This window comes from Syngnathus leptorhynchus, chromosome 16 (genome assembly GCF_054491065.1).
Source record: "Syngnathus leptorhynchus isolate UIUO chromosome 16, UIUO_Slep, whole genome shotgun sequence".
In the NCBI taxonomy this organism is placed as follows: domain Eukaryota; kingdom Metazoa; phylum Chordata; class Actinopteri; order Syngnathiformes; family Syngnathidae; genus Syngnathus; species Syngnathus leptorhynchus.
The window spans coordinates 1025113-1050075 of NC_141210.1; the positions used below are offsets into that span (position 1 = coordinate 1025113).

Consider the following 24963-nt stretch of genomic DNA (forward strand, 5'->3'; position numbering starts at 1 on the left):
GGGGGGGGGGGGGGGGGGGGGGGCTGGCCCGTATTTTGCCTATATTTGAAATGGCATTTTTATGATACATTAGGTTAGAAAGTGCATGGTCCAATGTGCTCTCCATCATATATAAGTTGCCCGTCCCTGTGGTAATGACTTTTCTCTGGACTCGGTGACGTTATCACGCTTACGGCGCTCCTGCAGGAGCATTTACAAGGTAGCGATGTGACACTTCCCGAAAGTCGCTTATTACTGCAATTTGGGAAAAAATAAAATAGATCACATGACTTGTTATCTGCCCGGATACCGACAGTGTGTGTGCGTGCGTGCGTGTGTAGTAGGGAGCGCAAAAACAACACCGCAGGACCATTAGCGCCCACTCGTGATGAGTCACGCGTGACTCACCGAACGTGCCAGTAAAATCCGCGCTACTTACTCCCTTGGAAGATCAACAAAATAAAACACATCAATTTCCCCATACGGGAATCTATGCGTTTCCCGTTAAATCGGGATGGAGCGAGAGGGCAACGGGGGGGGGTCCCTTGCAGTGAGCTGCACAAACTTTGTGGAGCATGGCCACTATGTGCTTTGTCATTTCTACGTTCAAGTGACAGCGTGCACGTCATAACAGAAGAAAGCACATTCATTTCCATAGTTCACTTAGTGAATCCGAAATCATTTGCTAAATGAAGAAAAAAAAAAGCATTGGAGATCACACTGAGCTGTTCTTACATACACTAAAAAACCTCACTCACAAAAACTTAAAGACATACAGCAAAAATGTCAGAAACTTGCAAAAAAAAAAATGATTTCCTATTCCCCCAAATTCCTACCCAGCCCAAATGTTTATACAAACTCAAAAATGTACTCACACAGCAAAATGTCTCTCGTTAACACAAAACATAAACCGAAATAACAGGACATTTGTTAATAGTTCTATCATAATTATTATTATTTTTTCAATTCTATGCATAAAAAGAAGACTTGAAAATCATAAAAAAAGCAAGCCATTTAGCCACGCCCCAGAAATCTGAAAAACTGAAATGTTGAAAAACGTACTAAAAAAATCATTAACGCTATCTGTCTATTTTTGATGTCTTTTGACTTCCTCCAAAAAATGTCTTGTAAATGTGTATTTAGAATTGACTTTCCAGGGTCTTTAAGCTTTCATCAGTATTGTAGCAGATTAAAAGGTCATTTTCCACTTTACTGTGCTAAGCTGTGAGCTTGCGGTTGATGACAAATGAGTCACAACCAAACCAAACTTCAGATGAATCATTTCAGCGGAAATGTCCAAGAAATAATTCTCAGTAAAGAACAATCGTGTATATATAAAACATTCAGATTTATTATCAATCATTTACTATAAAACGGAATCGAATTTGAATCCAAAGAAATGCAAACTGCTCTTAGCAGCAAAGTTGAATAAAAAGGCCTCCTCCTTTTTTCGACCTCGCTTTAACACGGGAATGATACTAAATACAAACTATTTGACTGGTCCAACTTCCTTGACTTCATTTCATAGCAGTCACAAGAGGAGTTGGCTCAAGCAACGTGCCGGCCGGCCGCCCGGCGTCACCGTTGAGGACAAGTGACGCGCGTGTGTCCCGGCATGTGGCATATGCCGCAGGAACGAGCTTTCTTGGCCGCGGGGGGTTTATTATCCCCTTTTACTTTCCTTCCCTTCTTCCCTCCGTCTCTGTTGCTATTAAACCCGCCGCCCTCCGAGCCACCTGACGGAGAGGAAAAGAGGTCAAAACACCGGACGTGAATTCTGGCCGACGACCTGCGAGTCTGCTCCAAACATTTTGATTGTCTTTTTCTGTCTTACCTTGTGCTTCCATGTTTTCATCAGCCCACTGGAAGAAGTTACACTGTTGGTCTCTGGGTTTCCCGCAGGTGTGAAACACCCGTCCCTTGTTGGGCCCGTCCTTCTGCACAGTGCGGGTCACCGTGGCCAAGTTACAGTTACACTTTGTATCTCCAGCGCCCCCTTTAGGCCTGCCGCCACCTCCTCCAGCTGTGTTCCGAAACCCCAGCAGTGGCGTCGGTGGCGTCGGCGGCGTTGGCGGCGGAGGCCGATGATTCTCCTGCGCCACCTGATGGCTGGGCGGATCCGCCCACAGAAAGAAATTACAAGTCCCCGAATTGCACTTGTAGAACTGCCGTCCTTGGTTGGGACCGTCTTTGCGCACGGTCAGCAAGATCGCATCCTGACCGCAGTTACACACAATGACATCATTGCTAGGTGCGCCGATGTTATTGCCCCCTGGTGGTGGACGAGGCGGTGCGGTCCAAGAGGGGGCAGAGGGTGGCGCACGAGGCCTTGCATTTGATCCGCGGGGTGGTGCTGGCCTCGGGGGGTCCTCTCTTCCTCCCCCGTCTCCTCCGCGAAGATATTTAAGGTCCAGCACCTCTCGGAGAGTCTCGTCACATCCACCGATGCAGCCGACAAACTCTAAAGGCATCATGGGGGGAAGGCTGCCCCTTCGGAATTTGAACTTTAACCTGAAGGACACAGAGTAGCTGCGATTGGCTGACGACCAGTTTAGTGCGCCTGCCATAAAATGCTTCAGAAAATGGATGGATGCAATTATCTTTTTTTTGTTGCTTTTTTAAATGCATGTCTAAAAACAAAAGTTACCCTAAGAGCGGGTTGCCATGGTGATCAGCAAAGCAGCTTCCTCAGGAGACCGCGGCATTAAAAGTTTTTGTATTTGTAGTTATTTACAGAACAAACTACTGGGTGAAATGTAAATTGAAAAAAAAAATAATAATCTTTGTTTATGCGTTGTGATTGAGCTTTAAGATGTGAAGAGTTGCTGTGGCAACAGATACTGGTGCGAAGGACTCGATCTCGCTGCTTGCCAAATGGGTCCTATATTTGGACTGTGCTCTGGCACTTGGTCACAGGGTGAACGCCCACCGACGCAAAGAATTTGATCACAACTGTGGTAAGCGAGATAAAGGTGTGCATCATTCCCCACAATTCGCAACTTATCGGTCGCCCAAATGACTTTTATCGAGAGCTATAAATACTTTCACCTTCAGAGATGGTCGTTGGTAATAGACTAAGAATCATTTCCCAGGCTCTCTGCCAGATGCGCCGGCGTTTCGTTTCATACACCTGGCGCTGTCCCCAAAAAAGTGCAACCTGAATACCTTTCTCTAAAAGTCACATGACTCATCTAATTGCTCTAATGACATCTCTACTGATGGCAGCCACTTTTGTCACTGCGACTCACATTTTTTCTGTCGGCATGCACCTGCCTTTCTTGAACTCTTTGTACCTTCTTCCGTTTAAAATACTCACATATGAACAGGCCGGGGCCGGCAGATGGAACAAACGCTGTCTTCTCGGCCGACCTCCAGCACCGTGTCAGGAAACCATACGGCTGTTTTGCAGGCTGGGAAGCCCACACAGGACAGGAACTTACTACCAAGGTAGGAGGGAAAACATTAGGGATGTAAAAGAGAAAAGGCACATTATGCTGAATTTGTTTTTAATGAGCTCCGCGCCATCGATCCTCTCACCCGTTTCCCTCCTTCCTCTTTTTGAGCACCATGTCCCGTCCACAGTGGGGACACTTCCTGATAGGCAGCGGGATCTCCATATCTTGCTGCTCAGTTTCAGGGATCTCCTGAGCAGCACCCAAATACGGCGACAGAGCTTCATCTAACCTAAGGAGGCATTGAAGTTGACTTCTCGGTGGTTTGGCTTACAAGCACCGGCCTACAGTGTCATTTTAGCAGCAAGACCGGGATGTCTAAATATAAACACGGCACTAACTTTTTGGCCTTCCTGACCGACTCGATGAAAACAGCCTTGTATTTCTGGATGTGGTGCTGCAACACGCTCCTTTTGTCCTTCCTTCCTTCTGATACCAGCTTGAGGTCTGCCTCCAATTCTGCCCGTAGGTGTGGTTTTGACATTTCGTAGCCCATGGCGTTATACCCTAAGCAAAGAGATGGCAAGAATCATTTCAGTCAGTCATAAAACTTCATATTGTAGCAAGAGAGTGTGATTTACCTTCCACAAGTCCCATGCCAAGCTCCCCAGGGAGAAACCTCTGATCAGGTGTTAAGCCCACATACTTGCGACTTTTTATGGTTTCAATGTGCTCTGCGTGTGTCGCGTCGGTTCCTGTTTAATTTTAAACACAAGAGATTTTTTTTCTTTTATTTCAAAACTTTGAAATTAAAAAATCAATAAATAAATTGGATCATTATATATATGTCTATATTGCTCTCAACTATCCATAAGCCAAGGCTCAAAATGTGGATTTGCGATGTACCAATGCCGTGCTTCTCCATCAACGATATGAGGTCAGCTTCAGTGAGCAGTTGCGGAGGACTCGTCTGACCGTCCACCATCTCTATTGCAGACGGCTGGAACTGGGAGCCTTGTTCGTATACTGGAATCACCTAACACACACAATTCATTTTGACAGTTAAGATTCCAACCATCGATCTTTGATGCTTGCCCCCTAACACCTTACCTTCGTGCTCCACTTGTCATAAGGATAAACATCTAGGTAATTCCTGGCGACGATCATGAGGCCCGAAGTGGAAAACCTCTCCTGAGCAATGTCTATGTCCACAATGGTCTCCTGTCCCAAAGCATCCTGGGATACGCAAGCCAGGAAGTGTCGGACAATGAACTCATACACACGTCCTTCATTTCCCTGAAATGGAAAAAAAAAAAACGACAACAATGGTGGCGAAATGACTTTGTTTTGTGTCAAGGAAATGAAGTGTGTCTACCTGTAGCGTGCTTGTGTATTTAGTGGGGTGTATAGGGGGATGGGCTTGGTCCGACTTTTTGCCCTGCCGTGGATTGGGACCCCCTGGTTGTTCAAGCACCCGCTGAGCAAATGCCCCCCAGTCAGGGCTCTGCATCTGCTCCTCCACCAAGGGGCTGAGAGCGAGGGATGCTGGAAAAATGTTGGTTTCCGTGCGAGGGTAGCTGATAAACCTTCACGGAAACAGCCACAATATTTCAAGTCAACTTTCGGCCAAAATCCTAAATAGCAACTCCCACTCACCCTTGTGTGTAAAGTTTCTCTGCAATTTTCATTGTCTCTTTGGCACTGATTCTCAGCTTCCGAGATGCCAGTTTTTCCAATTCCTGATGAGGGCGGGAGAAAATGCACGCGATCAGGCTGGTGGAAGCGATAGCGGTCGGTGCGAGTGTACTCGCGGCTGCTTGACTTTACCACAGTGTCCAAAGGCATTGGTCTCCATTTGCTCTTGGGCTTACTGGTTACTGAGGTGACTGTTGCTATGGGATCCTAAAAAAAGAAGTGAAAACATACACTACCGTATACTCGTAACAGTTTTGCATTAGGCTTCCTTACATTGTGCATGTTTGTAAGCAAGCGGCGAGCATGGTTCGATCAAAATCTGCATTAATCACTAAATCAGACATTTCTATAATTGGGTTGACTCTGAACTAGTCGTGCGCCGTAAAAAAAAATAATACATAACTTATAATGAGCTTTAAAAACATTTAGTGTTTTTCTGACCTCTTGTGGAAGGTATTGGCTCAAAGTTGCCATAAATATCTCAGCTCTAATCATTTCATTCATCTGAATCAATATCAGTGGTGTAAGTTACTGTAACAACTTTGTTAAGTATAATTTTATTGTATACTTATATGTGGGTGTGATTTATCAATCCACTTTTAAAAATGAAAACAAGTGCAGGATGGTGTTTATCTTTGGATTACTGTGTGTTCTACTCAGCTCTGAGAGCGCTTGTACAGTAAGTGCTCTCCTCGCACAGTCGTGGATTCCGTTGCTGTCGACCGAGAGTAGACACACTGAATTGGAATCGGCATTATGTGCTTAATTAACCAGTGTACCTCCATGCAAATCTGGTAGAGCACGAGGCAAGCGGTGTGGTTGAATAGCCGATATCGTTTCCATCCAAACTCCACAGTGTCCTCCTCAACTTCGTGTAGCACTTCAACAGAGAAGCAGAAAGACCCAGATTTAAAGGACATTTCTATTCCCCTAACCTGACACCAAACCTAAACTGGATTTGCATGCACCTTTAATCTTGTAGAAAGTCTCAGGAATGAAAGCCTGGATGGCTTTGAAACGCTCCACCACGAAACCCAGAGTGGGAAACTGGCAGCTGCCGTAAGAGATGAGCTGATTGGCCAGAGACTCTGGGAAGATCTTCTGGAGGCGAAGGGTCTGGAATCTTGTGAAGGATGCACCTGTGTGTGTTCAGAGAGACGTTGGAGAGGCTACCGACATATCATCTGCGGCGTCACAGAATCATCTCACAGAGATTGCGCTTCCTCACCTATCCGCAAGTCGAGCTCTTGGCGGACATCAACAGCATCGCTGACGTTAACGTCCGGCTCGGCTAGTGTCTCGCAAGCTCTCCGAATGGAGTTGGGGGTGATTTCAGAAAACTTTGCCCGAAACACTTGCAAATTAGGCTTCACTAAAAAAAAAATAATAATAATCTTTTACACCAACTTATTAAAGATACGTATCTGTGCATATCCGCAACTGTACCTTAATTTATTTGAAGATGGTTTGTATTGTTAAACTTTCAGTAAACCTTACCTGCCTTACAGACATTGATGACTTCAAAGCCAATGTTCTCTCCTTCTCTGTCACAGTCAGTCCAGATAATTAAGGCCTGGCATTGTCTCACCTCTTTTTCCAGTGTACGCTGGAACGATAGCAACGGAAGAAGTTTGTCACAACAGAGGGAAGCTGCAGTCGAAGGCTCGGTAATACGTTTCGAAGCAAAGAATGATCTTGCTTCTTTTTGTAATTGCTTCGAAAGGTAAGGAGAAATACCTTAATTTGTACCATGCCATCTGGGCAATACTTCTCCACCTCAGCATCAAACAACAGCACTGGATTGCAACTGAGCCTTTGGAAAGAAAATGTCAATATGAAATCATCTGCTGAATGCAAAGCCACATCGTATCCAAACTTACCATTTATGATAAGGGGCTTTAAACTCAAGACCCAATAAATGTCCCGAGACTGATGTCATTGCTACCGTCACATTCTAGACGTGAACATCAATTTACAGGCAATTAGAGGAAGCGTCAAAGCAAAAGAAAAAGGTGTAATATGCATTTCATTGCTTATACATACCTGACCAAAGAGATGATATTCATACTCATAGATCTTGTTAAATTTGGACATTCCTTCCCTCTAAAAAATGAAATGGAAGGCCATTACAGTTCCGCAAGCTAAGTAGAAATAAAAACATGAGGGTGCATTGAGGCATAATAAAGACAAACACAGAGGGAAGTTACATTTCCTTGCCATAAGGTTAAACAAGCACAAGCTGGAGCCCAAGCTTGGAATAGGAACTTCATTACAGCATCCATACAAAAATGACAAGTTTAGAAACTCACCCGCATGGACCTGCCATTGGACATAATTTCGGAGATGCCTTTGGCTGCATCATTCTTCTCCGCTACGCAGAGGACCCTCTTGATCTGACCCCTCCGCATCATGTCTAATGTGGCCAATGAATCGAGCGCTGTAGAGTAGCACTTCAACTGGATACGTCGCCTTTGTTGTCCCAGTCGAAGCAGATGTTTTGTGAGGAGGTTCACGACTTGCATACCTGGCTGCTATTCACATATAGCGGCCTCTTTTCCACTCTCCTTCGTCTGTGTTAGCATGTTTGCTAGGTAGTGCCAGTACAGACTTTAAAAGCATTTTGAAAACATCACATGTCACCATGTCAAACTTCACCACTACCGCATCGAGTAAATAAAGGTTCCCGTTGGCCGAATACATTTCCCAACCAACTCTTTCTTCATAGCTATTAAAAATAAAAGTTCAACTTCAAGATATTTACAAAACGCGCGCCCGCCCGTCAAATTTTACCGTATTCTGTCGTGATGTCGTAAAAATCAGTAAATGACGTAAATCATTCGATTGAAAAAACTTATGGACACAAGTTTCACGTGGCAAAAAACATTTACCTCCATCTAGGTAAAACCGATTGAATATTTGACATTACAATATTTACATTGATATCGATTTCCAGAAATAACAATAAAATCATATGGTCACGAATAAACAGGTTTTGAGCATTTACTGCGACGGTAACGTTGCACCACGATGTCCGTCCAAGTTGTCATCATTCTTAGAGGTTTTATTTTGTATAGAGTGGTCAAAACAATGACATTTCTTCAACTTGAGCTCCATCGCGATTTCTGCTGGTGTGGAATTCTTGCTTCGGATTGGTGCTTGAGTCACCTGACCCGACTCCCAGCAGCTGGGTAAACATGGCGTCAGTCTCACCGTGTAATAATGATGATGTCGTTCTTGCCCGCTAGCAGCGTGATTGCCGGACGCATCTGTTGATCAAACACGCCAACGTGATGGAAATGAAGACATGAAGAAAAGACGGAGAGAGTCGCGGAATTTCATGATGCCGATGCTTGACTTTGCTCGAACGATCTGATGATGGCCGGATGCAGAGATTGCTGCTTTTGTTCGTAGGACGCTGGCTGACCTGTGTGCATGTCAAGTATTCACATCGAGCATCATATCTTATGGACTGAAACCCCGATGGCAAAATTGGACCCTGGGACACAAACTGGAGTGTTTTTTCTTTTTTTTGTCGGAGCTCTTTTGTGATCAGGTGTGACTTTCCATTGTCTATCTTGCATCGGAGTCGTGCTCCCTGCCTGCTTCTTCATAATTGATAGATGGGCTGCACAGAGTGGTGTCTCTCATGCTTTGTTCAACAACAGCACTATGATAGGCTCACCTGACGTGGTGGCTTTCACAAAAGAGGATGATGATGATGGTCAGTCCACTCCTGAGCCATGGGCTATTCCAGAAGAGTTCTCCATTCCCCTCCACCCTCTGGCTGACTCCAACCCTTGGGCCAAAACCTCGTACGCTAAGTTCACAAAAGACTTCATCCTCATTTCGGAGTTCTCAGAGCAAGTGGGTCCTCAGCCTCTCCTCACCATTCCCGATGACCCCAAAGTCTGTGGCACTTTTGATCTCAACTACTTCTCCCTGCGCATCATGTCAGTGGACTACCAGGCCTCCTTCGTGGGGCATCCGCCAGGCAGCGGATACCCTCGGCTCAGTTTTGTGGAGGACTCCAGGGTTGTCCTGGGTGACTCCAAAGAAGGCGCCTTTGCCTATGTCCATCACCTTACGCTGTACGACCTGGAGGCGAGGGGCTTTGTGCGTCCCTTCTGCATGGCCTATGTTTCAGCAGATGAGAGGAAGATCATGTTGCAGTTTCAGGAGCTGTCCGGCCGCTTCTCGAAGGCCTCGGAGTGTCTGAAGGCCGGCAACCGCAGAGCCTTCGCCAAAGAGCTCCAGAGGAAGCTTCGAGACCTAGAGTAGGTGCCTTCTTGAGTCTGTAGTAGCAAAAAATATCGATTGAAAATGATTGACAGTTTCTTCATCATTGAATTCCAGAAGACAGTTGAGCTAAAGCTTTCTCCTTTTTCTTAGGTACACTCACTCTGTTCTACAGAGGGAGGAGGGCCTGCAGAGAGAGGCGGGGCCTCAGTGCATGTACTCGCCTCATGCCGTGGAAAAGGCCAACGAGCTCGCCAACGTGGAGAAGAGCATTTACGAACACAGAGACCTTCTGAGACAGATCAGCTCGTACCATCGTCGTCCCCGCCGAGACCCTCAGGCCGTGACGTGTCACAAATGTATGAGCGAGTGCGAAGAGCTCTTCGGCAAGTACGCCGAGCTAGCTAAGCCTTCGAGCCGCGCTGACGCAGGGGAGAAACAAAATGGTCACGCGGGCCAAGCGGACATCGGCGAGGAAGAAGACGAGCGTCTTGCACGCAGGCCGTCTTACACGCCGCAGCTGATCAAAGCTAAGTCAGCCAAATGTTTCGACAAGCGCCTCAAGACCCTCCGAGAGCTGTGCGATGACACCTTCTACCAGGCCACCGTGGAGCTCCTGAAGGAGACGGAAAGGAGTTTCCGAGGAGACCTGTGCTACCTGCACACGCGTCGCTTGGACCTAGCCCTCCGCAGAAAGCAGAGAATCATGAACTTTTTGTTTGAGGAGGACCTCTGTGAAGACGACTATGATGATCTGGACGGAAGTGCGACATTACGACCAATTTGTGCTGTGAACCATGCTGTAGACAACTCCAAACTCATCAATCCGGAACCTCCGAAGCTTTTGGACCTCGCCTGTGAGACTAGCCATACTGGAGACTTCAAGCTTGAAGACGACCATCTCGAGACCTCCTGTTTCCACCAGGGATCGGAGACCCAGAAGAAACCTACTGGAAACTGTGGCAACCAGGCAAGCCTGAAGCCGGACGTTCTGGATGCCGAGTCCGACTCCACCCCAGACTGCGACCATAAAACTGATCTGGATGGTGATGCTACTGATGAAGACGGGGAACCCAAGGCTTTGTTGGAGGAACCAACAAGGAAGGAAAAACGCGAGAAGGACTCTACATTTGTTCCGATGGATGCCGCATGCTGTATGACTCACGAAGGTTTTCTCGATAATCCGCCTGATGCGGTGCCCCGTCTCGCCGCCCACCTGCAGAATGCTCAGATCCTGGTGGTCAACCAGGAACCCCAGGCCCTACTTCCACTTCAGGATGACTATGCCGTAGGATCACCATGCTCAGAAAACCTCACAGCTGGACTCCCGGGAGATGGCGTGTCCAGTACGTCGGCCGAGGACGGCTCGGATTGTACCACGTGTACGTCCGCCGGTTCCGATTGGACCGCTTCACCTCTCGGCAATGGGGGGACGCTGACCTTGCGTCAGAAGAAGAAGGCCGGACAAGGGGCCTTGAGATTTGTGCGACAGTACCCCTTTGCTATACAGGCTCTGTGGTCTTTGCTGAGCGGCAGGACGCTGGTCGTGCTCGGCGCCGACGAGGCCAGAGTTCGTCGGCTGGTTTCTGCTCTAGCCCTCTTTGTACCTGCTCCAGGGAGGTGTGGGGAGCGAGTCCAGGCGTGGCTGGCTTGCCCTTTCAGCCTTACAGACCTGCACAGGTGGAAACTTATTGGATTGCAAAGGTACATTTTCTAAGTAACGATTGACTTTCTAATGGGCGCGGCAATTGACAAATATTTCTCATCTTGTCTCTCTCTCAGAGTGGCATCTCCTGCCGGTTCCAGCGTGCTGTACTCACTGTCCCGCTACAGCCGCTACATCTCCATCTTGGATGCCGACCAGAAGACCTTACGCTGTCCACCGTATCATGGCAAACTGCTAGCCAACACGGCTGACCACCGCACCTACGTCCGCCGCGGCTCCACCTACTTCCTTCACGTCCAGAGCACGCTGTGTCATCTGGCGGCCAAGGCCTTTTTGTTCACCTTCACCCACCACCTCCACTTGCCGGTCAACACCACAGAGGGGATGGATGGCGTTCTGGCCCGACGCACCTTCTTCCTGCAGGAGCAGCTGGGCCTGGGAGAGGAGGACAGACAGATAGTGCTCTACCTCAGCGACCTGATCACACAGCACTACCTGCACGCCGCTGATGGCCGCACCGCAGCGGCGCCTTCTTTTCATTTCAACTACACCAGCAGCGTTTTATACAAAATCTGATTATTATTTTTTTCTCTCTCTCTCTCTCTCTTCTGGGAACCGCTACCCTTTTATTTTTAATGGACTAAAGATGATCCTGATCCTGAGGATGATCATTTTAATTTCAGATCAAACTGCACTGATTTTTATTGTATTATCTCTGCAGAGCCGTCTCGTGTGTATGTCTGTGTGCAGGAATCAAGGAAAGAGTCTTTGCATATTATTGGGATTACAATGCGGGATCAATCCCTTTTCTGACACACACAATATGGGAGCAGTATCTCAGTTTTTTTTTTTTTTTATTGTTGTAAATGATATTCACGCTGCTGTTTGAGTCCAGGAATAGCTTGTTTGGTCCGAAACAAACGTGCATTATGCTGATATTGTGTCCATAAAATTTCATTAGCACCGTGCAAACTTTGTCCACTAACGTTCCCATTGGCTGTTTCAGCCATATTAAATTGAATCCACGTGCATGTCCTGAAAAATAAGCGGTTACACAAATATTCTCCCAACAGCGACAACAACCTGGTGACGCGATCCGCTGTTGAGCAAAACTTCCAAGTTATTTAACCTTAATGTATTGAATTTCACTGTTGTCTTAAGGTGTGAGTGTTGTGCTGTCAGCATGAGACCGTTTTGTGCCACAGTGAAATATTGTAATGTTTTGGGCTTTATCGTGCGTGAGACGGAATGCTCGAGTTTGGATGACTGTTGCATATTTATAAAAACACAATTTACTGTTGCCTGATCAGTGGTCTTTGTTGGATGTAATCACAAAACTCAACTGTTGTTGTTGTTTTTTTAGTCCACAAATCCAATTCCGCAAATGTATTTTGGAAATCTGAAATCAGCCATTGAAACAAACTTCTCTTTTTAATACATGTTTTTTTTGTTACCAATTATGTGGTGTTGCCATAATTCTGTATCCACTAATAATTCTGTATCCACTAACAATCCTGTACATGTGACTGCATGGGTTCAAATATCATGGCGGCATTTCTGTCACATTTACTTTGAACAAAGAAAATGTATCTTAAATTCATTTTTTTTTTTCTGTCTCAAACACTAATTTCCATTTTGAGAATCTCGAGCAGCATACATTTATTTCACTTGCCACTTTTGAATCCCATTTGCTGCATGTGCCCCCCCCCCCCCCCCCCCCCCCCACTTGAGCTGTTATTGTCAATTCTCCCGGTCTGTAATGCAAAAAGAATGTAAACTAAGCCATACCAGTGTGCTTAACATGTACGTAAACACTCAGTGTCCTTAAGTTACATCTGCATCATGTCTGTGCACATTTTTTTATCATATTGATTTACAAGCTTTTAAGTCGTTTTTGCCATTAAATTATTAAAATTCATTAACATTTTTTGCACTAACGTTTAGTTCACAAAGGAGTTAAGTCGAGGATCCTTCTACTGAACAACTAATTCAACAGACAGCTCATTAAACATGAAGTGCTCCAAGAGATTTGTGTTTGTCTGACTTGTTTCCGTGATGACGTACGTATGTGCTAGCTTTTGAGGCGGCATGAATAATAAATCCTCATTGAGCTCATTCTTTTGCAAGAGCTGCAGAAACAGGCTGAAGACAAGTAAGGCTCTGTATGTAGACTTGAAAAATATTTGGAGAGTTTGTAACTGCCCATTTTAATCTTAAATGAAAACATTGCACATAATAGAGCAGCTGCAGTTACTTCATCTAGAATAATGACTTGCTCGAAATATATCTTAATTTATCTTCTAAGCCGCTCTCGGTGGCTCCTTAACTGAATATCCAATTAAAGACGGTGGACGTATTCGTGGATGAGTCAAAGGATGTCAATCAGAATTGTTTTATTCAAATGATTACAACACCAAGAGGTTTTAAAAACAAAATCAATTCACACTTCTGATGAATGAAATAAGAAAATGTCACGCCTGAAGCAATTAACTCAAAGACACCTTCCCCTTCAGAGGTATTAAAGAAAAGTTACAGACAGTCAATTTAGCAGAAAAACAATTGTAATGAATACAAGAAGGCCCCTTTCAGTGTATTTCTTGAGCCTGCAGGGAATGATGCTAACAATAGTAGGTGACGAGATGCATGACGACAAAGACGGAGGCCGGGCACGTCTTTCTGTCCTACGCTCAACCGGAACATCCTCTGCATCCGCAGTGGGTACATTCGATGATCCTTCCCTACAAAGACACAAGTCAGAAATTCCTTTGAAAATGAAGTCAGATGGGAGAATCTTGAAACTCTTGAAAGACTTACAACTTCCAGCTTGCTCTTTGGAACTCTGCAAATGCAGTTTGTCCCAAAGTTGGTGTCACGTGTTTGGATGCATCGCAGGCAGCACAGGTTCTCGTAGCCCTGCTTCTTCCACTTTGCAATCAGGTTTTTGTCAGCGTAGCCTTCCTTTATGCAATACTCGTACAGCTCTGTGAGGACACACAAACATTTGGTTGGCATTCGACACACAATAGCAATTTCATATAGATTACAAACACAATTGACACGCAGTTACATATTAAGCTAAATATTATCCTTACCTCTGCTGATGGCTTTTCTTTTGAAAAACAGGTCGTAGATGTAGCGGCTGCGCTGATGATGCAGTCTGAAAATTGGCCAAAGAGCTTCCACTTTCCTCTTACCCTCATGAGGTTCCGTTTCAGCTGAGAGGAAGCACAAAATCCAAAGAGAGGAGAAAAAAAGTCAGACATTTGTGGAGTCGAATGTTTCAAATTACGAATTGGAGACTTTTGAAAAGATTGGCTCCGCGGGGCCCTTGTTGATGACGGCTAAATGATCTCGTTTCGGCTCACCTTCCCTCATTTTCTGATCCAGCTCATCCAAAGTAGGTTCAATGAGTTCCCAGCCATCTGGTGGTGGCTTACGACTTCTCTTAACTTTTGGCATTTTCTTACACTTTGTCCAACTCCGAACAAAACCTTGTGTTTTTCTATTTGGCTAGCGCAATCGTCTCTGACTCTTGAATTGGGCGTCACTGGGGTCCATTGGAAGCGCACGCAGCACACTTTTGACGTCACAAGGTGTTTTACTCATTTATTTATACATATTTTATTTTTAGGTTTCGGACTACCTTGGCACTAACTTATTTCTAAGCGTGGAGTTAGGTAATTTATCGAAATATTCTGTGACCAAATTGAAGCAACTCTCCTGCTATCGTTTTCGCGATATTGCATCACTTTAGGCCACAAATTAAATGCCCTTTAGAAGACATAAATGCCGTTTGATTTGTTTTTCCTTTGTCACTCGTAATATACAGACACTAAAGTCGAACCATAGTGTAAAATGACCAATATGTGTTTTTCCGGGGACAAGTGTTTAACATATCCCCGACCATGTTTTCATTTGGAAGATATTTGAACAGGCATATCCTTGGGCACAACTCATCACTACTGGATTGTGTTGCTCCTCTCCGAGTTTAGCCAGCTGTCAGCTTGGTTCGGCCTTAAATGCCTTTTCTTTTATTTATTAACTGTTAGATATTCACATACAGTATTTATCAAAATGCCAAAAGGAGGTAAGATGATTTTGTATACGCTCAATTGTTGAGTGAATTCGCATATGTTACCCTTATTAGCACGCGTTGGCCACTTGAAGACAAGTAACGAATGTCTTGGAAGAAAACATAGACTGGAATCAGTTTACGCTTTTATTGGCTTGGTTGCGTTATAACATGACACCGATGTCATGTGTGTAAAAATGTTTGCTTTCGACGCGGGTCTAATGGTTTTCTTTCGTCACTGTGTGAATAGTAAACAGGATAAATCTGTTCACGTACGTCATCTTCACTGCAGGTCGGAAAGGGAGCCACAAGGGTCGCATGAGGACCTACACAAGTCCAGAGGAGATTGACGCCCAAATGAAGGCGGAGAAGGAGAGGAAGACGGTAAAAAGATCACCCAATAGTTCCATTTAAAAGGGACTTTAGGTTTATTTACGTTGGTGCTCTGAGGCATAGCTACAATAAGTGACTCATGTGGCTGTATCAATGTTAACTTAATTAACTCAATGCATGACTTTCTATATTCTTTGTTTCAGGATGAGGAAGAGGGCGCAGCTCAGAATGACGTTACCGAGAAGTTACAAGCGTCAGGGTCAGATGATAGCGATGATGACGGTTCACAGGTATGTCTTCAATATTTGTAACATTTCAAGTAAGCACTCTGAGCTGTTGTGATGTGTTTGCAGAGGAAGAGAGTCGGTGTGGAGGGCTTGATAGAAATTGAGAACCCCAACAGAATTGCTCAGAAGTCCAAGAAGGTGACACACATCGAGTTAGATGAGCCCAAGCAGTTGTCAAGGAGAGAAAGGTCTGTGTACACTCAAGTCATTCCAATTTTTTTTTGGTCCCCATCATTCCACATAAATTGTACTGAAAACATCAACCGTATTTCAGGTGTATAGAAAAGGACCAAAGTGTTGTTCTAGTGCAGTGTCACAGGTTTGGACATTAGTTCTGTAGGAATTTCTTCACTTGCTTTTCTTTCCACTTGTGTGCACACACACAGAGAGGAAATTGAAAAGCAGAAAGCAAAGGAGCGCTACATGAAGATGCATCTCGCAGGAAAGACAGACCAGGCTAAAGCTGACCTCGCCCGCCTCGCCATCATCAAGAAACAGAGAGAGGAGGCAGCGAGAAAGAAAGAGGAAGAGAAAAAAGGTACCAAAAAAAAAATCGACCTTGATATACGTTAGTAACTCGTATATTTAAAATACCACATTTTAGACATTATTACTAACCGCATGTTTTCTTTCTTGCAGCTAAAGAGGCAAAAGAAGCGGCAGCAGCGGCGGCTAAAGGATTAAATTCCCTCTCACTGAAATGATGCAGAGTATTTATCAGAACCATTTCCCTGTTTTTGTGGACTGACGCAATATGAATTAGACTATTTTGAAAGTGGGGGAAAAAGCGCTATGAACAGTATTTACCTTACCTTACCGGTGGTGCATTTTGGCATGGAATAACGGCCATATTGGTAAAGCTCCAGCTGGGTTGCACACAATTAGAATGAAGCTGAGGTTTTACACGAAATGAATAACACTTATCATTTTTCAATGTCCATTTTGCTTATTGAGCATCGGCACTGTTTTCTTTGGGTTTTACACTGTATATAACTGAGTCGTGAAAATATTTCAGATTAATACGATAAAAATGTTGAAACATTCATTTGCAGTCAACTGCTGTAAACATTTGATGGGATAATACAGCTATTTTTGTGTGTGTTTTGTTTCAACAGTAACAGTTGCCTTAATCAGGTTGATTCTTCAATTATGATCAGAGATGTGGTCAAAAGGTCACCTTAAATGACTTGATGACTTATGACAAAATTTGCATTTTTATTATTATTGTAGACTCATATAAATATCATGTCAACTTAAAATGCAAAGCTTAAATTCAACCTGTGCTCTTATAGAATATTAATATTGATACTTTTCGTTATTGAAATCACAGTGACGAAGTGCTGTCGCAGGAAGTCATCTCACTCCCGGTCAACAGTGGCGCTCAAGGCCACATGTTACGCATACAATAAGAAGCGAAGAAGAACTGCGCATTTGATTGGTCCAAACTTTGGCGGACTTTTCCCTTCCGTCAGCGTGGTATTATTTCCCTTCCCTGCCTGCCTCCCTCCCTCCCTCCCTGCCTCCCTCCCTCCCTCTTCCGCTCACCTCGTGATTCTACTTTTGCTTTTGACAACTTCAGTCGCTACTTATTTTCCTTGGAGGGTGAGTTCGAGCGTTGACTCCAACATTTCAGTGCCAGGGCAATCATTCAAAATTCATGTCTAAATCTGATCATAGACACAAAAACACCAAACAGGTTTTGTACTTTGAACGTCTTTGACCGTGTGATTCTATTTTTTCTTCATATGTTGCAATGGCTGTCCTTTTATGACATTTCAACCTAATGGGATTTGACGATTCCCTGCAAATGTAAACAACATGTAGTGATTTAAAGAAGTTATGAGTACAAGTTACACAAGTTGGCAGACAATGTGCATAATATTTTGAACGCTCGTGTTTGCTTTGCCCATGCAACGGTCCAAAGTTTACCGAACGCAACTTCAAGTTTTGTAACAGGCAACTGTGAGCTGAAGCTTGCAACCCTCAACCTCTCATAAATGGTATCTTCACTTTTTAGAAGAAAGTTGCAGTATAAGATTTTTGACTCATATTTTTTAGCAATACAATTGTTGCCTTGTCATAAAAATGATCAACCCCATCATAAAATCCTGCGGACAGGTTATTTTGCACTGTTGACACGGAATCTCAGATGAACCTGTACAAAAAAAAAAAAATTAAAAATCGTCTTGCATGATGATATTGCTGCTTCTTCTCATACTCATGGATAGTAAATGGAATGTATATTGTCTTGATCGAATCAGCGCTGTGCAAGAACAACAACGACCATGTCTTTAACAAATGGCGACAATGTCACCAAAGAAGCGTGGGACTCGCACAACAAGATGATGTTGGAACCTCTGTCTGTCAATGACGCTGAGGTCAGTGTTTACGTCAATATTTTGGACTATTTACAAAAAATGCGATGAACCTGTCACGTGTGCCTTTCAGGTCTTCTCTATTATTAAAAAGGAGAAGCACAGACAGACGTACGGCCTGGAGCTGATTGCCTCGGAGAACTTCACCAGCAGAGCTGTTCTGGAGGCTCTGGGGTCTTGTATGAACAACAAGTACTCTGAAGGCTATCCTGGTCAGAGGTACACTTGTGAAATTATTCATGAAATCGAGAAGGGTTACAGTGAGATTTGGTTTTTCTTTGGAATAAAAATGGGTTTTATGCTCACAATGGTCTCAATGTTAGATACTATGGTGGAACTGAGCATGTTGATGAACTGGAGAGACTCTGCCAGAAGAGGGCGCTCGAAGCCTACGGTCTGGACTCTGACAAATGGGGCGTGAACGTGCAGCCATATTCAGGTAACCATAAAAATATGGTGGAACATTTTAGGTAGCTTCAAATCTGGGTTAGCTTGTTCTTCGTGCACTTATTTCTCCAGGTTGCATACCAAATTATGAGAATAAGCAATATAAAAAATGAATGGCTCTCAAATAAGAAATGTCAATGCTTCTCCGTGTAGGTTCTCCCGCCAACTTTGCTGTTTACACCGCCATTGTGGAACCGCATGGTAGAATCATGGGCCTGGACCTTCCTGATGGAGGTCACCTGACACATGGCTTCATGACGGAAAAGAAAAAAATCTCCGCAACCTCCATCTTCTTTGAGTCCATGCCGTACAAGGTGATTGATTGGCTCATCTCAGTAATTGATGAAGTAGGCACTGTTCTGAATTGTCACACTGAGAGTTGTTGTTGCTCAGACTAGATGTTCTGCTTTCAGGTGAATCCCGAAACGGGTTATATCGACTACGATCGACTGCAAGAAAATGCTCGCCTCTTCCATCCCAAACTCATCATTGCAGGTTTCTGGTTTGCTTTGGAAACTTTATGAGGCTTTCGCTGTCATAAATACATCCAATTGAAACATGAACACACAAAGGTTTCCTTTCCTTCCGCTCACAGGAACAAGCTGCTACTCCCGTAACCTGGACTACGCCCGTATGAGGCAGATCGCCAACGAGAATGGCGCCTATCTGATGGCGGACATGGCGCACATCAGCGGACTGGTGGCCGCCGGAGTGGTGCCGTCCCCCTTTGACTGCTGCGACATGGTTACCACCACGACGCACAAGACGCTGCGCGGCTGCAGAGCTGGACTGATATTCTTCAGGAAAGGTCAAATCTCTTCTGTCATCAAATCTTTGAGTGATCGAGCATGTCGTTTTATATTTTCATCTGTCTGTCTTCAGGTGTGCGCAGCGTGGACGCCAAGGGGAAGGAGATTCTCTACAATCTTGAGTCGTTAATCAATCAGGCCGTCTTTCCGGGGCTGCAGGGCGGACCTCACAACCACGCCATCGCAGGTCCAATGACCTCACGAGCTAAATGCCAATTTGAGCCATGTTGGCAAAGAATGAATGAAAGATGTGTGGAATTTGCTCATATCAGGGCTGGGTCTTTTTCCGTTTACGTTCCCAGGTGTCGCCGTCGCTCTCAAACAAGCCATGACACCAGAGTTCAAAGCTTATCAGATGCAGGTTCTCGTCAACTGCAAAGCTCTCTCCGCTGCCCTCGTTAAGCACGGCTACAAGATTGTCACTGGTAGGGGCCCCTGCCACTTGCCACAGCGCTTGGCAAGAAAATCTCTCAACGTCCTGATTTTATTGACATATTAAGGTGGTTCCGACAATCATCTGATCCTATTGGACCTGCGCAACAAAGGAACCGATGGAGGACGAGCCGAGAAGGTTCTGGAAGCTTGCGCTATTGCTTGTAATAAGAACACCTGTCCAGGTAAGATTTGTTTTATAGGTATGGGCTTTGTTTTTATACTGAGTGCTGCACTGGAATATTTTCATGCAGGAGACAAAAGTGCTTTGCGCCCCAGTGGACTGAGGTTTGGCTCTCCAGCTCTGACATCCAGAGGCTTGCTAGAAGATGACTTCAGGAAAGTGGCAGACTTCCTTCACAAAGGTTAGGAATGTGCAGCTCCATCATGGAGGGAGTAGAATTCCAATGTAAGAGAGCGCCCACAGCTTCCCTTTGTTTTACCCCTCAGGTATTGAGCTGACCTTGGAGGTGCAGAGAAGTCTGGATCCTAAGGCCACTCTGAAGGAGTTCATCCAGGCATTGGCCAAGGAAGAAAAGTTCCAGCAGCGTGTGAACGAGATCAAGGCAGAAGTTGAAGCTTTTGCTGGTCATTTTCCCATGCCTGGCCTCCCTGAGTTATAAATCATGATGACTCAAGTGATACTTGCAAACTAATGCACACAATTTTGCAGGTGGAATTCCTGCATAGGATATCTTTGATACACGGTTATACACACACACACCTTGCGCCTTTGGATCAAAACACATTTCAGTACAAGCAGCCTTGCAATGTTTTTTAATGTGATGTCATCCGCGGCTGCTTTCAATGTTTCCGATACATATTCATTAAAATTCTCAAAGGTCTCCTTATCTTATGAGTTGTGCTCATGATCTGGTATTTAGCATCATATGAACTATTACGCGGAATCAGTTTATGCTGCATTTATAATGTTAAATTTATAAGAGGCCTCGAAATATGAATTCCCTTCTGGAATTGAAATGGAAACATGAAGTAGCTCGTGCAAATAATTAGAGATATGTGTAAGAACCTAAACAAAAATATTACACTTGTATTGTCATCAAAAGAAATATGCCGTTCTGTTCCATCCAGTCCGCTAGGTGGCAGTAACGGGCTTAGACACTGCTTGCAAACCAACTCAAAAAAGTCACTCGAAGGAAACGGAAGTGGCGTGTGTTGGGTCATAGGTTGTTCTGCGCGCCTCTCGTGCTCTTCGGAGAAGTGGTTCGAGACAAAAACAAACTTTTAAATCAATCCCGAGTTTAGATCTTTTGTTCGACAAAATACAGCAGTATCTGACTGTTTCTTTGGTGAGCTTACTTGAGCTCAAGGGCTAGCCTGGCTAGCTTTTTATTGGCGGCTGAAGGGGGGGGGGGGAGGGAGGAACAAAAAAATGACCGGCTAAAAATATTAATAGTAAGCTAACCGAGGCGTTTAGTTTCATAGCGGGACTCGAGCAAATCATCGCGTTCAACCATGCAGGATTTATTGGCTAGCGCGGACCACATCAAGTTCGACCTGGAGATTGCCGTGGAGCAACAGCTGGGGGCTCAGCCTCTGCCATTCCCCGGCATGGACAGTAAGTGCTCACATGTTAACAGCTAGTTTGGTGAGAGCAGAAGTGCTATCCGGACCACTCAAACCTGATGCTTTCGCCTATGTGACCCTTAGAATCCGGGTCTGCTGTGTGTGAGTTCTTCATGAGAGCTGCATGCTTGAAAGGTAACAACAAAGCATCCAACTATCATCAGTCATATTCCATATCTATTTTCATTTTGGATGGAATACATGATCTGCTTATACATTGATCATGTTTTGTTTCCATTGCATGACTAGGTGGCATGTGTCCTTTCCGTCACATCAGTGGAGAGAAGACAGTCGTTTGCAAGCACTGGCTTCGAGGACTCTGCAAAAAAGGAGACCAGTGCGAGTTCCTCCACGAGTACGACATGACAAAGATGCCTGAATGCTATTTCTACTCCAAGTTTGGTGTGTTCACAGGATCTGAGCATTGAAACACATCATAAGAGAGCGTGTTTTTTTTATCTATACAATGTGTGTCACCTCCCTTAGGTGAGTGTAGCAACAAGGAATGTCCATTTCTACACATCGATCCTGAGTCCAAGATTAAGGACTGTCCCTGGTATGACAGAGGCTTTTGTAAACACGGTAGGTCCTCATTGAGCCATGTGTATGTACATCAACATACACAAAAAGCCATGCATCAAATGGCTTCTACGTGGTCCCGTTTCAGGTCCAGACTGTAGACACAGACACACAAGAAGGGTGATTTGTGTCAACTATCTGGTGGGCTTCTGTCCAGAAGGAAAGACTTGCAAATTTATGCAGTATGTATCTAGTTTGCTTTGAATATCCAAATGTCTCATCTGCAAGCAAAACAAATTTGCACCTTTGTGCTCAGCCTGAAATGTCTGTTTCTATTTGTTGTTCTCGCTAGCCCTCGTTTTGAATTGCCAATGGGAGCCCCTGAGCAGCCTCCCCTGCCACTGCAAAACCAAAATCAGACAAAGGTGAGACATCCGTGGTGATGATGATGATGGTCTTCAAGCGTTTCGACATTTCCCCTTGCTTTGAATGCTCCAGACGGCGTCTATGGGCCGCTCGTCATTCTCAGTCATCCACCTGACCAACGCCAGCCCGGGCCAGCGCTTGCAGAACAACTCTTCCAATCCTGTGACTCAACAGAATCATCTCATTTCCAACAGAGGGCCTCGACCACTGGACCAGGTCACCTGCTACAAGGTGATGAAGATTTTGTTTCTCAACGGGGTCACGTATCGATAAAGTGGCTAGATTTGTCTAAAAACACAAACCTAAGTCTTACTGTTGTTACTTTTGTCCCCTTTGTGCAGTGCGGAGAAAAGGGCCATTACGCCAACAAGTGTAATAAAGGCCATCTTGCTTTCTTGAGTGGGCAGTGACAACAGGAAAGATGGACTAAAGACAGGTTGACGCTCTGAAGAATGGCCTGGAACAACCTGTGATTTTTTTTTCTTCCCCACTTCTGGTCAATCTACTCACGCAAAGAGAGAGTCACATTGCTTCAATTGGTATTCTTGTCTTTTATATAGTGTGGGAGGAAAAAAAAAATCAAGATGCCAGACAAACTGAGTGTGCATCTATCTAATATGTGAACACAGAAAAAAAATCTGACTCGAGCATTAAGACCTGCGGTGTGGACTTATCCGTAGTGTCTTATTTCTAGTTTTCTATTACTTGTGCTTATGTTAGCCTTTGTCTCTTCAAAACTTGCAGAATAGTTCCCAAACAGGTCAGCAGCGGATCCATACAGTAAAAAGTTGCTCGTGTTAACATGACGTGTGAGCACAAATTCTCAGTGTGTAAATAGATGCTCCATCCCCAAATGTGTAGGAAATCCTCAATCTTTTCCAATCAAGACAAAGCCCACAATAACTCTTAATATTCTTTATTGGTCACATATTGAACACAATGAGCTGAGAGAGTAGGAGGAGCTGGTCCATCACTGAAGCTCTGATGGCACTTGTTAATGATACTTCCTCCAGCGATCATGTTCTACAAAGGAAGACAGAAAACAATTGGAAACAATTTCTAAGCTCATTTAATCAGCATGAATAATTAGCGTTGTGTTTTGTTGCCACCATCACAACATAAGTCCACTGCCAACTACTGTATTTTCTCAATCAAGCAGGCAAAGAATTTCTTGTGTGATGTCTATAATAAATGTGCATATTTAATGCTCAACCGTATGAATCTTTTCGCAAGTGGACAGCGGAAATGAGTCTCTTACTTATGTGGTCGTATTCCCAAATGTAGCTGATGGTCACGTAGCCCACGAGCAGCATAGCAATGCCGCCGATGCCTCCCTTCTTCACATTAATGTACTTGTTGTAGTATCTGTCGTGGCCTGAAAAAAAGATGTTCAAAATGGAGCAAGGCTCCAAAGTCAAAGCGGGTGTTCTCACCTCTGCGGACAGCAGAGATGATCCCATTGGGGGTGAAGTCTCGCCCTCCGAGCCAGCTTCCCAACTCGCCCAGTTTAACATCCATCAGACGCCTCTCAGCCAAGGGAACTATGAAGAGAAAATCAGCAAATGCAAAGGTTACATTTTTGACATGTGATTAAATGACAGCCCCAAAACAATGTCAGCTTAGCCAAAATAGCAATACACGTTTACTGGCGAGATGATCGGAATATGAAAAACGTATATCGAACTGTTAGTGTTTTAATCAATTGCCATATTCCATTCATTTTAAACACATTTAGCAATGACGCGCAAAGTCCTTGACGTGACTCGAAGGATTCACTACGGCCTCCGCGTTAGCGAGCACATAAAACCGATTCGTTTGCGGTCATTTGATTGCATAAAATAGGTTAATTATGCAGGAATGCAGAATTGTTTCCTGAATAAAAACCACAAAAGTGACACGATTGTGGATATTTGTGCAGAGGACACGCTAAGCTACCTGGTCTGTCCGCCATCTTGATCGGTGGAGTTCGGCTGGCTGAGCTGCAAAGGATGATGGGAAAAAAAAGCCGCGGTGCACTCTGGGAGCTATTGTAGTTTTTTTTTCCTCCTTCACCGGAGGACAGCAACATGGATGAATACAACCTATTCGTTTTTGAAGGTCTGACTGAGAATCTACACATACAGAAGGAAAAAACACAACTTGTGTGCGCAAGGGAAGGAGCATAGATCAATACACAGACATGCACGCACGCACATTGTGCACATGAGTAGTTTTGGCTTTCTCCCAAGACTCTGAGTGATTTGCCAGTTTCTCTGCAACGACTTTAATTAGATGGAAGCCTCATGAATGTCTTACACTCTGCCAGCTTTTAAGTCAATGTACTTTTGCTTGACAATTTTTATTTATTTTTTTTGTCCGCCTGGGCTTTTCAGCTCACAAGTAGCCACAAATTAGTTGAATGTAGTTGCTTGTAGCTGTACATGGGAAATTGATCCCAAATCAATGAAACTATTGCATAACTCTTTATATAAAATAGCATTAAAAAATGCGACAATTGTAAACTGAACAACAACATTACACGCTCATCAAAAGATTGATTTTGCTTGTTAACGTTAGCAGCAACATGATTTAATTCTATAAGAGAAAAATAATAACCCCGTTTTCCAGATTGACTTGTTTGTCCAATATTATAATGTTTGCCTTGTTTGTTGCAACTCCGCCTTGGGCCATAGTGCACTTCCAAGCAGTCTGTACTGGCTACACACACA

General features: G+C 44.5%; 7 protein-coding genes across 9 annotated transcripts; 4 read left to right on the forward strand and 3 right to left on the reverse strand.

The window, feature by feature from the left end:
• Window positions 1–102: 102 nt before the first annotated feature.
• On the reverse strand, window positions 103–8263 carry top3a (DNA topoisomerase III alpha). Its single transcript, XM_085934178.1, has 19 exons — window positions 7376–8263; window positions 7110–7169; window positions 6947–7020; window positions 6804–6879; window positions 6564–6672; window positions 6295–6438; window positions 6035–6205; window positions 5846–5946; window positions 5199–5273; window positions 5028–5110; window positions 4747–4957; window positions 4482–4667; window positions 4278–4407; window positions 4013–4126; window positions 3773–3938; window positions 3517–3663; window positions 3296–3418; window positions 1814–2490; window positions 103–1715 (listed from the first exon to the last, which is right to left on the reverse strand). The coding sequence occupies exons 1-19, from the start codon at window positions 7586–7588 to the stop codon at window positions 1558–1560; spliced, it is 3018 nt and encodes a 1005-aa protein (XP_085790304.1). The 5' UTR covers window positions 7589–8263; the 3' UTR covers window positions 103–1557.
• Window positions 8198–12981, forward strand: smcr8a (Smith-Magenis syndrome chromosome region, candidate 8a). The gene is made up of 3 exons (XM_085934179.1): window positions 8198–9340; window positions 9456–11006; window positions 11085–12981. The coding sequence occupies exons 1-3, from the start codon at window positions 8736–8738 to the stop codon at window positions 11542–11544; spliced, it is 2616 nt and encodes an 871-aa protein (XP_085790305.1). The 5' UTR covers window positions 8198–8735; the 3' UTR covers window positions 11545–12981.
• Window positions 12982–13344: 363 nt separating this feature from the next.
• Window positions 13345–14548, reverse strand: bud31 (BUD31 spliceosome associated protein). The gene is made up of 4 exons (XM_085933601.1): window positions 14334–14548; window positions 14061–14183; window positions 13783–13949; window positions 13345–13706 (listed from the first exon to the last, which is right to left on the reverse strand). Exons 1-4 carry the CDS (start codon window positions 14425–14427, stop codon window positions 13656–13658), a joined length of 435 nt encoding a protein of 144 aa, XP_085789727.1. The 5' UTR covers window positions 14428–14548; the 3' UTR covers window positions 13345–13655.
• On the forward strand, window positions 14054–17083 carry pdap1b (pdgfa associated protein 1b). Of its 3 annotated transcripts, XM_085933598.1 has the most exons (7): window positions 14069–14365; window positions 14483–14561; window positions 15333–15424; window positions 15577–15663; window positions 15727–15848; window positions 16047–16198; window positions 16300–17083. In XM_085933598.1, exons 3-7 carry the CDS (start codon window positions 15359–15361, stop codon window positions 16362–16364), a joined length of 492 nt encoding a protein of 163 aa, XP_085789724.1. In that variant the 5' UTR covers window positions 14069–14365; window positions 14483–14561; window positions 15333–15358; the 3' UTR covers window positions 16365–17083. The 3 variants fall into 3 exon arrangements, with proteins under 3 accessions (XP_085789722.1, XP_085789724.1, XP_085789723.1); XM_085933596.1 differs by lacking the exon at window positions 14483–14561 and having other exon boundaries at window positions 14054–14365; XM_085933597.1 differs by lacking the exons at window positions 14069–14365; window positions 14483–14561 and adding an exon at window positions 14862–15055.
• An 87-nt stretch (window positions 17084–17170) lies between these two features.
• On the forward strand, window positions 17171–20588 carry shmt1 (serine hydroxymethyltransferase 1 (soluble)). The gene is made up of 12 exons (XM_085933594.1): window positions 17171–17262; window positions 17922–18038; window positions 18109–18254; window positions 18359–18474; window positions 18636–18796; window positions 18896–18977; window positions 19078–19290; window positions 19365–19478; window positions 19594–19716; window positions 19792–19908; window positions 19978–20088; window positions 20174–20588. Exons 2-12 carry the CDS (start codon window positions 17946–17948, stop codon window positions 20344–20346), a joined length of 1449 nt encoding a protein of 482 aa, XP_085789720.1. The 5' UTR covers window positions 17171–17262; window positions 17922–17945; the 3' UTR covers window positions 20347–20588.
• Window positions 20589–20872: 284 nt separating this feature from the next.
• On the forward strand, window positions 20873–23467 carry cpsf4 (cleavage and polyadenylation specific factor 4). Its single transcript, XM_085933595.1, has 8 exons — window positions 20873–21302; window positions 21395–21445; window positions 21560–21712; window positions 21797–21892; window positions 21978–22071; window positions 22182–22254; window positions 22328–22486; window positions 22597–23467. Exons 1-8 carry the CDS (start codon window positions 21200–21202, stop codon window positions 22663–22665), a joined length of 798 nt encoding a protein of 265 aa, XP_085789721.1. The 5' UTR covers window positions 20873–21199; the 3' UTR covers window positions 22666–23467.
• On the reverse strand, window positions 23156–24309 carry atp5mf (ATP synthase membrane subunit f). Its single transcript, XM_085933600.1, has 4 exons — window positions 24191–24309; window positions 23689–23796; window positions 23514–23630; window positions 23156–23278 (listed from the first exon to the last, which is right to left on the reverse strand). The coding sequence occupies exons 1-4, from the start codon at window positions 24204–24206 to the stop codon at window positions 23250–23252; spliced, it is 270 nt and encodes an 89-aa protein (XP_085789726.1). The 5' UTR covers window positions 24207–24309; the 3' UTR covers window positions 23156–23249.
• Between the last annotated feature and the right edge of the window lie 654 nt (window positions 24310–24963).

What these genes read in the sequence shown, in the direction of transcription:
- top3a (XM_085934178.1), bottom strand. Translation starts at nt 7,588, where the DNA reads ATGCAAGTCGTGAACCTCCTCACAAAACATCTGCTTCGACTGGGACAA. An exon ending in AGAGCTCGACTTGCGGATAG is followed by an intron (nt 6,206 to 6,294) that starts GTGAGGAAGCGC and finishes GAACACACACAG; the next exon opens with GTGCATCCTTCACAAGATTC. An exon ending in TCTACCAGATTTGCATGGAG is followed by an intron (nt 5,274 to 5,845) that starts GTACACTGGTTA and finishes TTCTTTTTTTAG; the next exon opens with GATCCCATAGCAACAGTCAC.
- atp5mf (XM_085933600.1), bottom strand. An exon ending in CATCTCTGCTGTCCGCAGAG is followed by an intron (nt 23,631 to 23,688) that starts GTGAGAACACCC and finishes TCTTTTTTTCAG; the next exon opens with GCCACGACAGATACTACAAC. An exon ending in TTGGGAATACGACCACATAA is followed by an intron (nt 23,279 to 23,513) that starts GTAAGAGACTCA and finishes CTTCCTTTGTAG; the next exon opens with AACATGATCGCTGGAGGAAG.
- smcr8a (XM_085934179.1), top strand. Translation starts at nt 8,736, where the DNA reads ATGATAGGCTCACCTGACGTGGTGGCTTTCACAAAAGAGGATGATGAT. An exon ending in AGGAAGCTTCGAGACCTAGA is followed by an intron (nt 9,341 to 9,455) that starts GTAGGTGCCTTC and finishes CCTTTTTCTTAG; the next exon opens with GTACACTCACTCTGTTCTAC. An exon ending in AAACTTATTGGATTGCAAAG is followed by an intron (nt 11,007 to 11,084) that starts GTACATTTTCTA and finishes TCTCTCTCTCAG; the next exon opens with AGTGGCATCTCCTGCCGGTT.
- pdap1b (XM_085933596.1), top strand. Translation starts at nt 14,314, where the DNA reads ATGATCTCGTTTCGGCTCACCTTCCCTCATTTTCTGATCCAGCTCATC. An exon ending in TCTGATCCAGCTCATCCAAA is followed by an intron (nt 14,366 to 15,332) that starts GTAGGTTCAATG and finishes TCTTCACTGCAG; the next exon opens with GTCGGAAAGGGAGCCACAAG. An exon ending in CAGTTGTCAAGGAGAGAAAG is followed by an intron (nt 15,849 to 16,046) that starts GTCTGTGTACAC and finishes GCACACACACAG; the next exon opens with AGAGGAAATTGAAAAGCAGA.
- cpsf4 (XM_085933595.1), top strand. Translation starts at nt 21,200, where the DNA reads ATGCAGGATTTATTGGCTAGCGCGGACCACATCAAGTTCGACCTGGAG. An exon ending in GCCATTCCCCGGCATGGACA is followed by an intron (nt 21,303 to 21,394) that starts GTAAGTGCTCAC and finishes TGTGACCCTTAG; the next exon opens with AATCCGGGTCTGCTGTGTGT. An exon ending in AAGACTTGCAAATTTATGCA is followed by an intron (nt 22,072 to 22,181) that starts GTATGTATCTAG and finishes TGTTCTCGCTAG; the next exon opens with CCCTCGTTTTGAATTGCCAA.
- shmt1 (XM_085933594.1), top strand. Translation starts at nt 17,946, where the DNA reads ATGTCTTTAACAAATGGCGACAATGTCACCAAAGAAGCGTGGGACTCG. An exon ending in GAAGGCTATCCTGGTCAGAG is followed by an intron (nt 18,255 to 18,358) that starts GTACACTTGTGA and finishes TCTCAATGTTAG; the next exon opens with ATACTATGGTGGAACTGAGC. An exon ending in GAACGTGCAGCCATATTCAG is followed by an intron (nt 18,475 to 18,635) that starts GTAACCATAAAA and finishes TTCTCCGTGTAG; the next exon opens with GTTCTCCCGCCAACTTTGCT.
- bud31 (XM_085933601.1), bottom strand. Translation starts at nt 14,427, where the DNA reads ATGCCAAAAGTTAAGAGAAGTCGTAAGCCACCACCAGATGGCTGGGAA. An exon ending in GGATCAGAAAATGAGGGAAG is followed by an intron (nt 14,184 to 14,333) that starts GTGAGCCGAAAC and finishes GCTTCCTCTCAG; the next exon opens with CTGAAACGGAACCTCATGAG. An exon ending in CAAAGAGCAAGCTGGAAGTT is followed by an intron (nt 13,707 to 13,782) that starts GTAAGTCTTTCA and finishes GTGTCTTTGTAG; the next exon opens with GGAAGGATCATCGAATGTAC.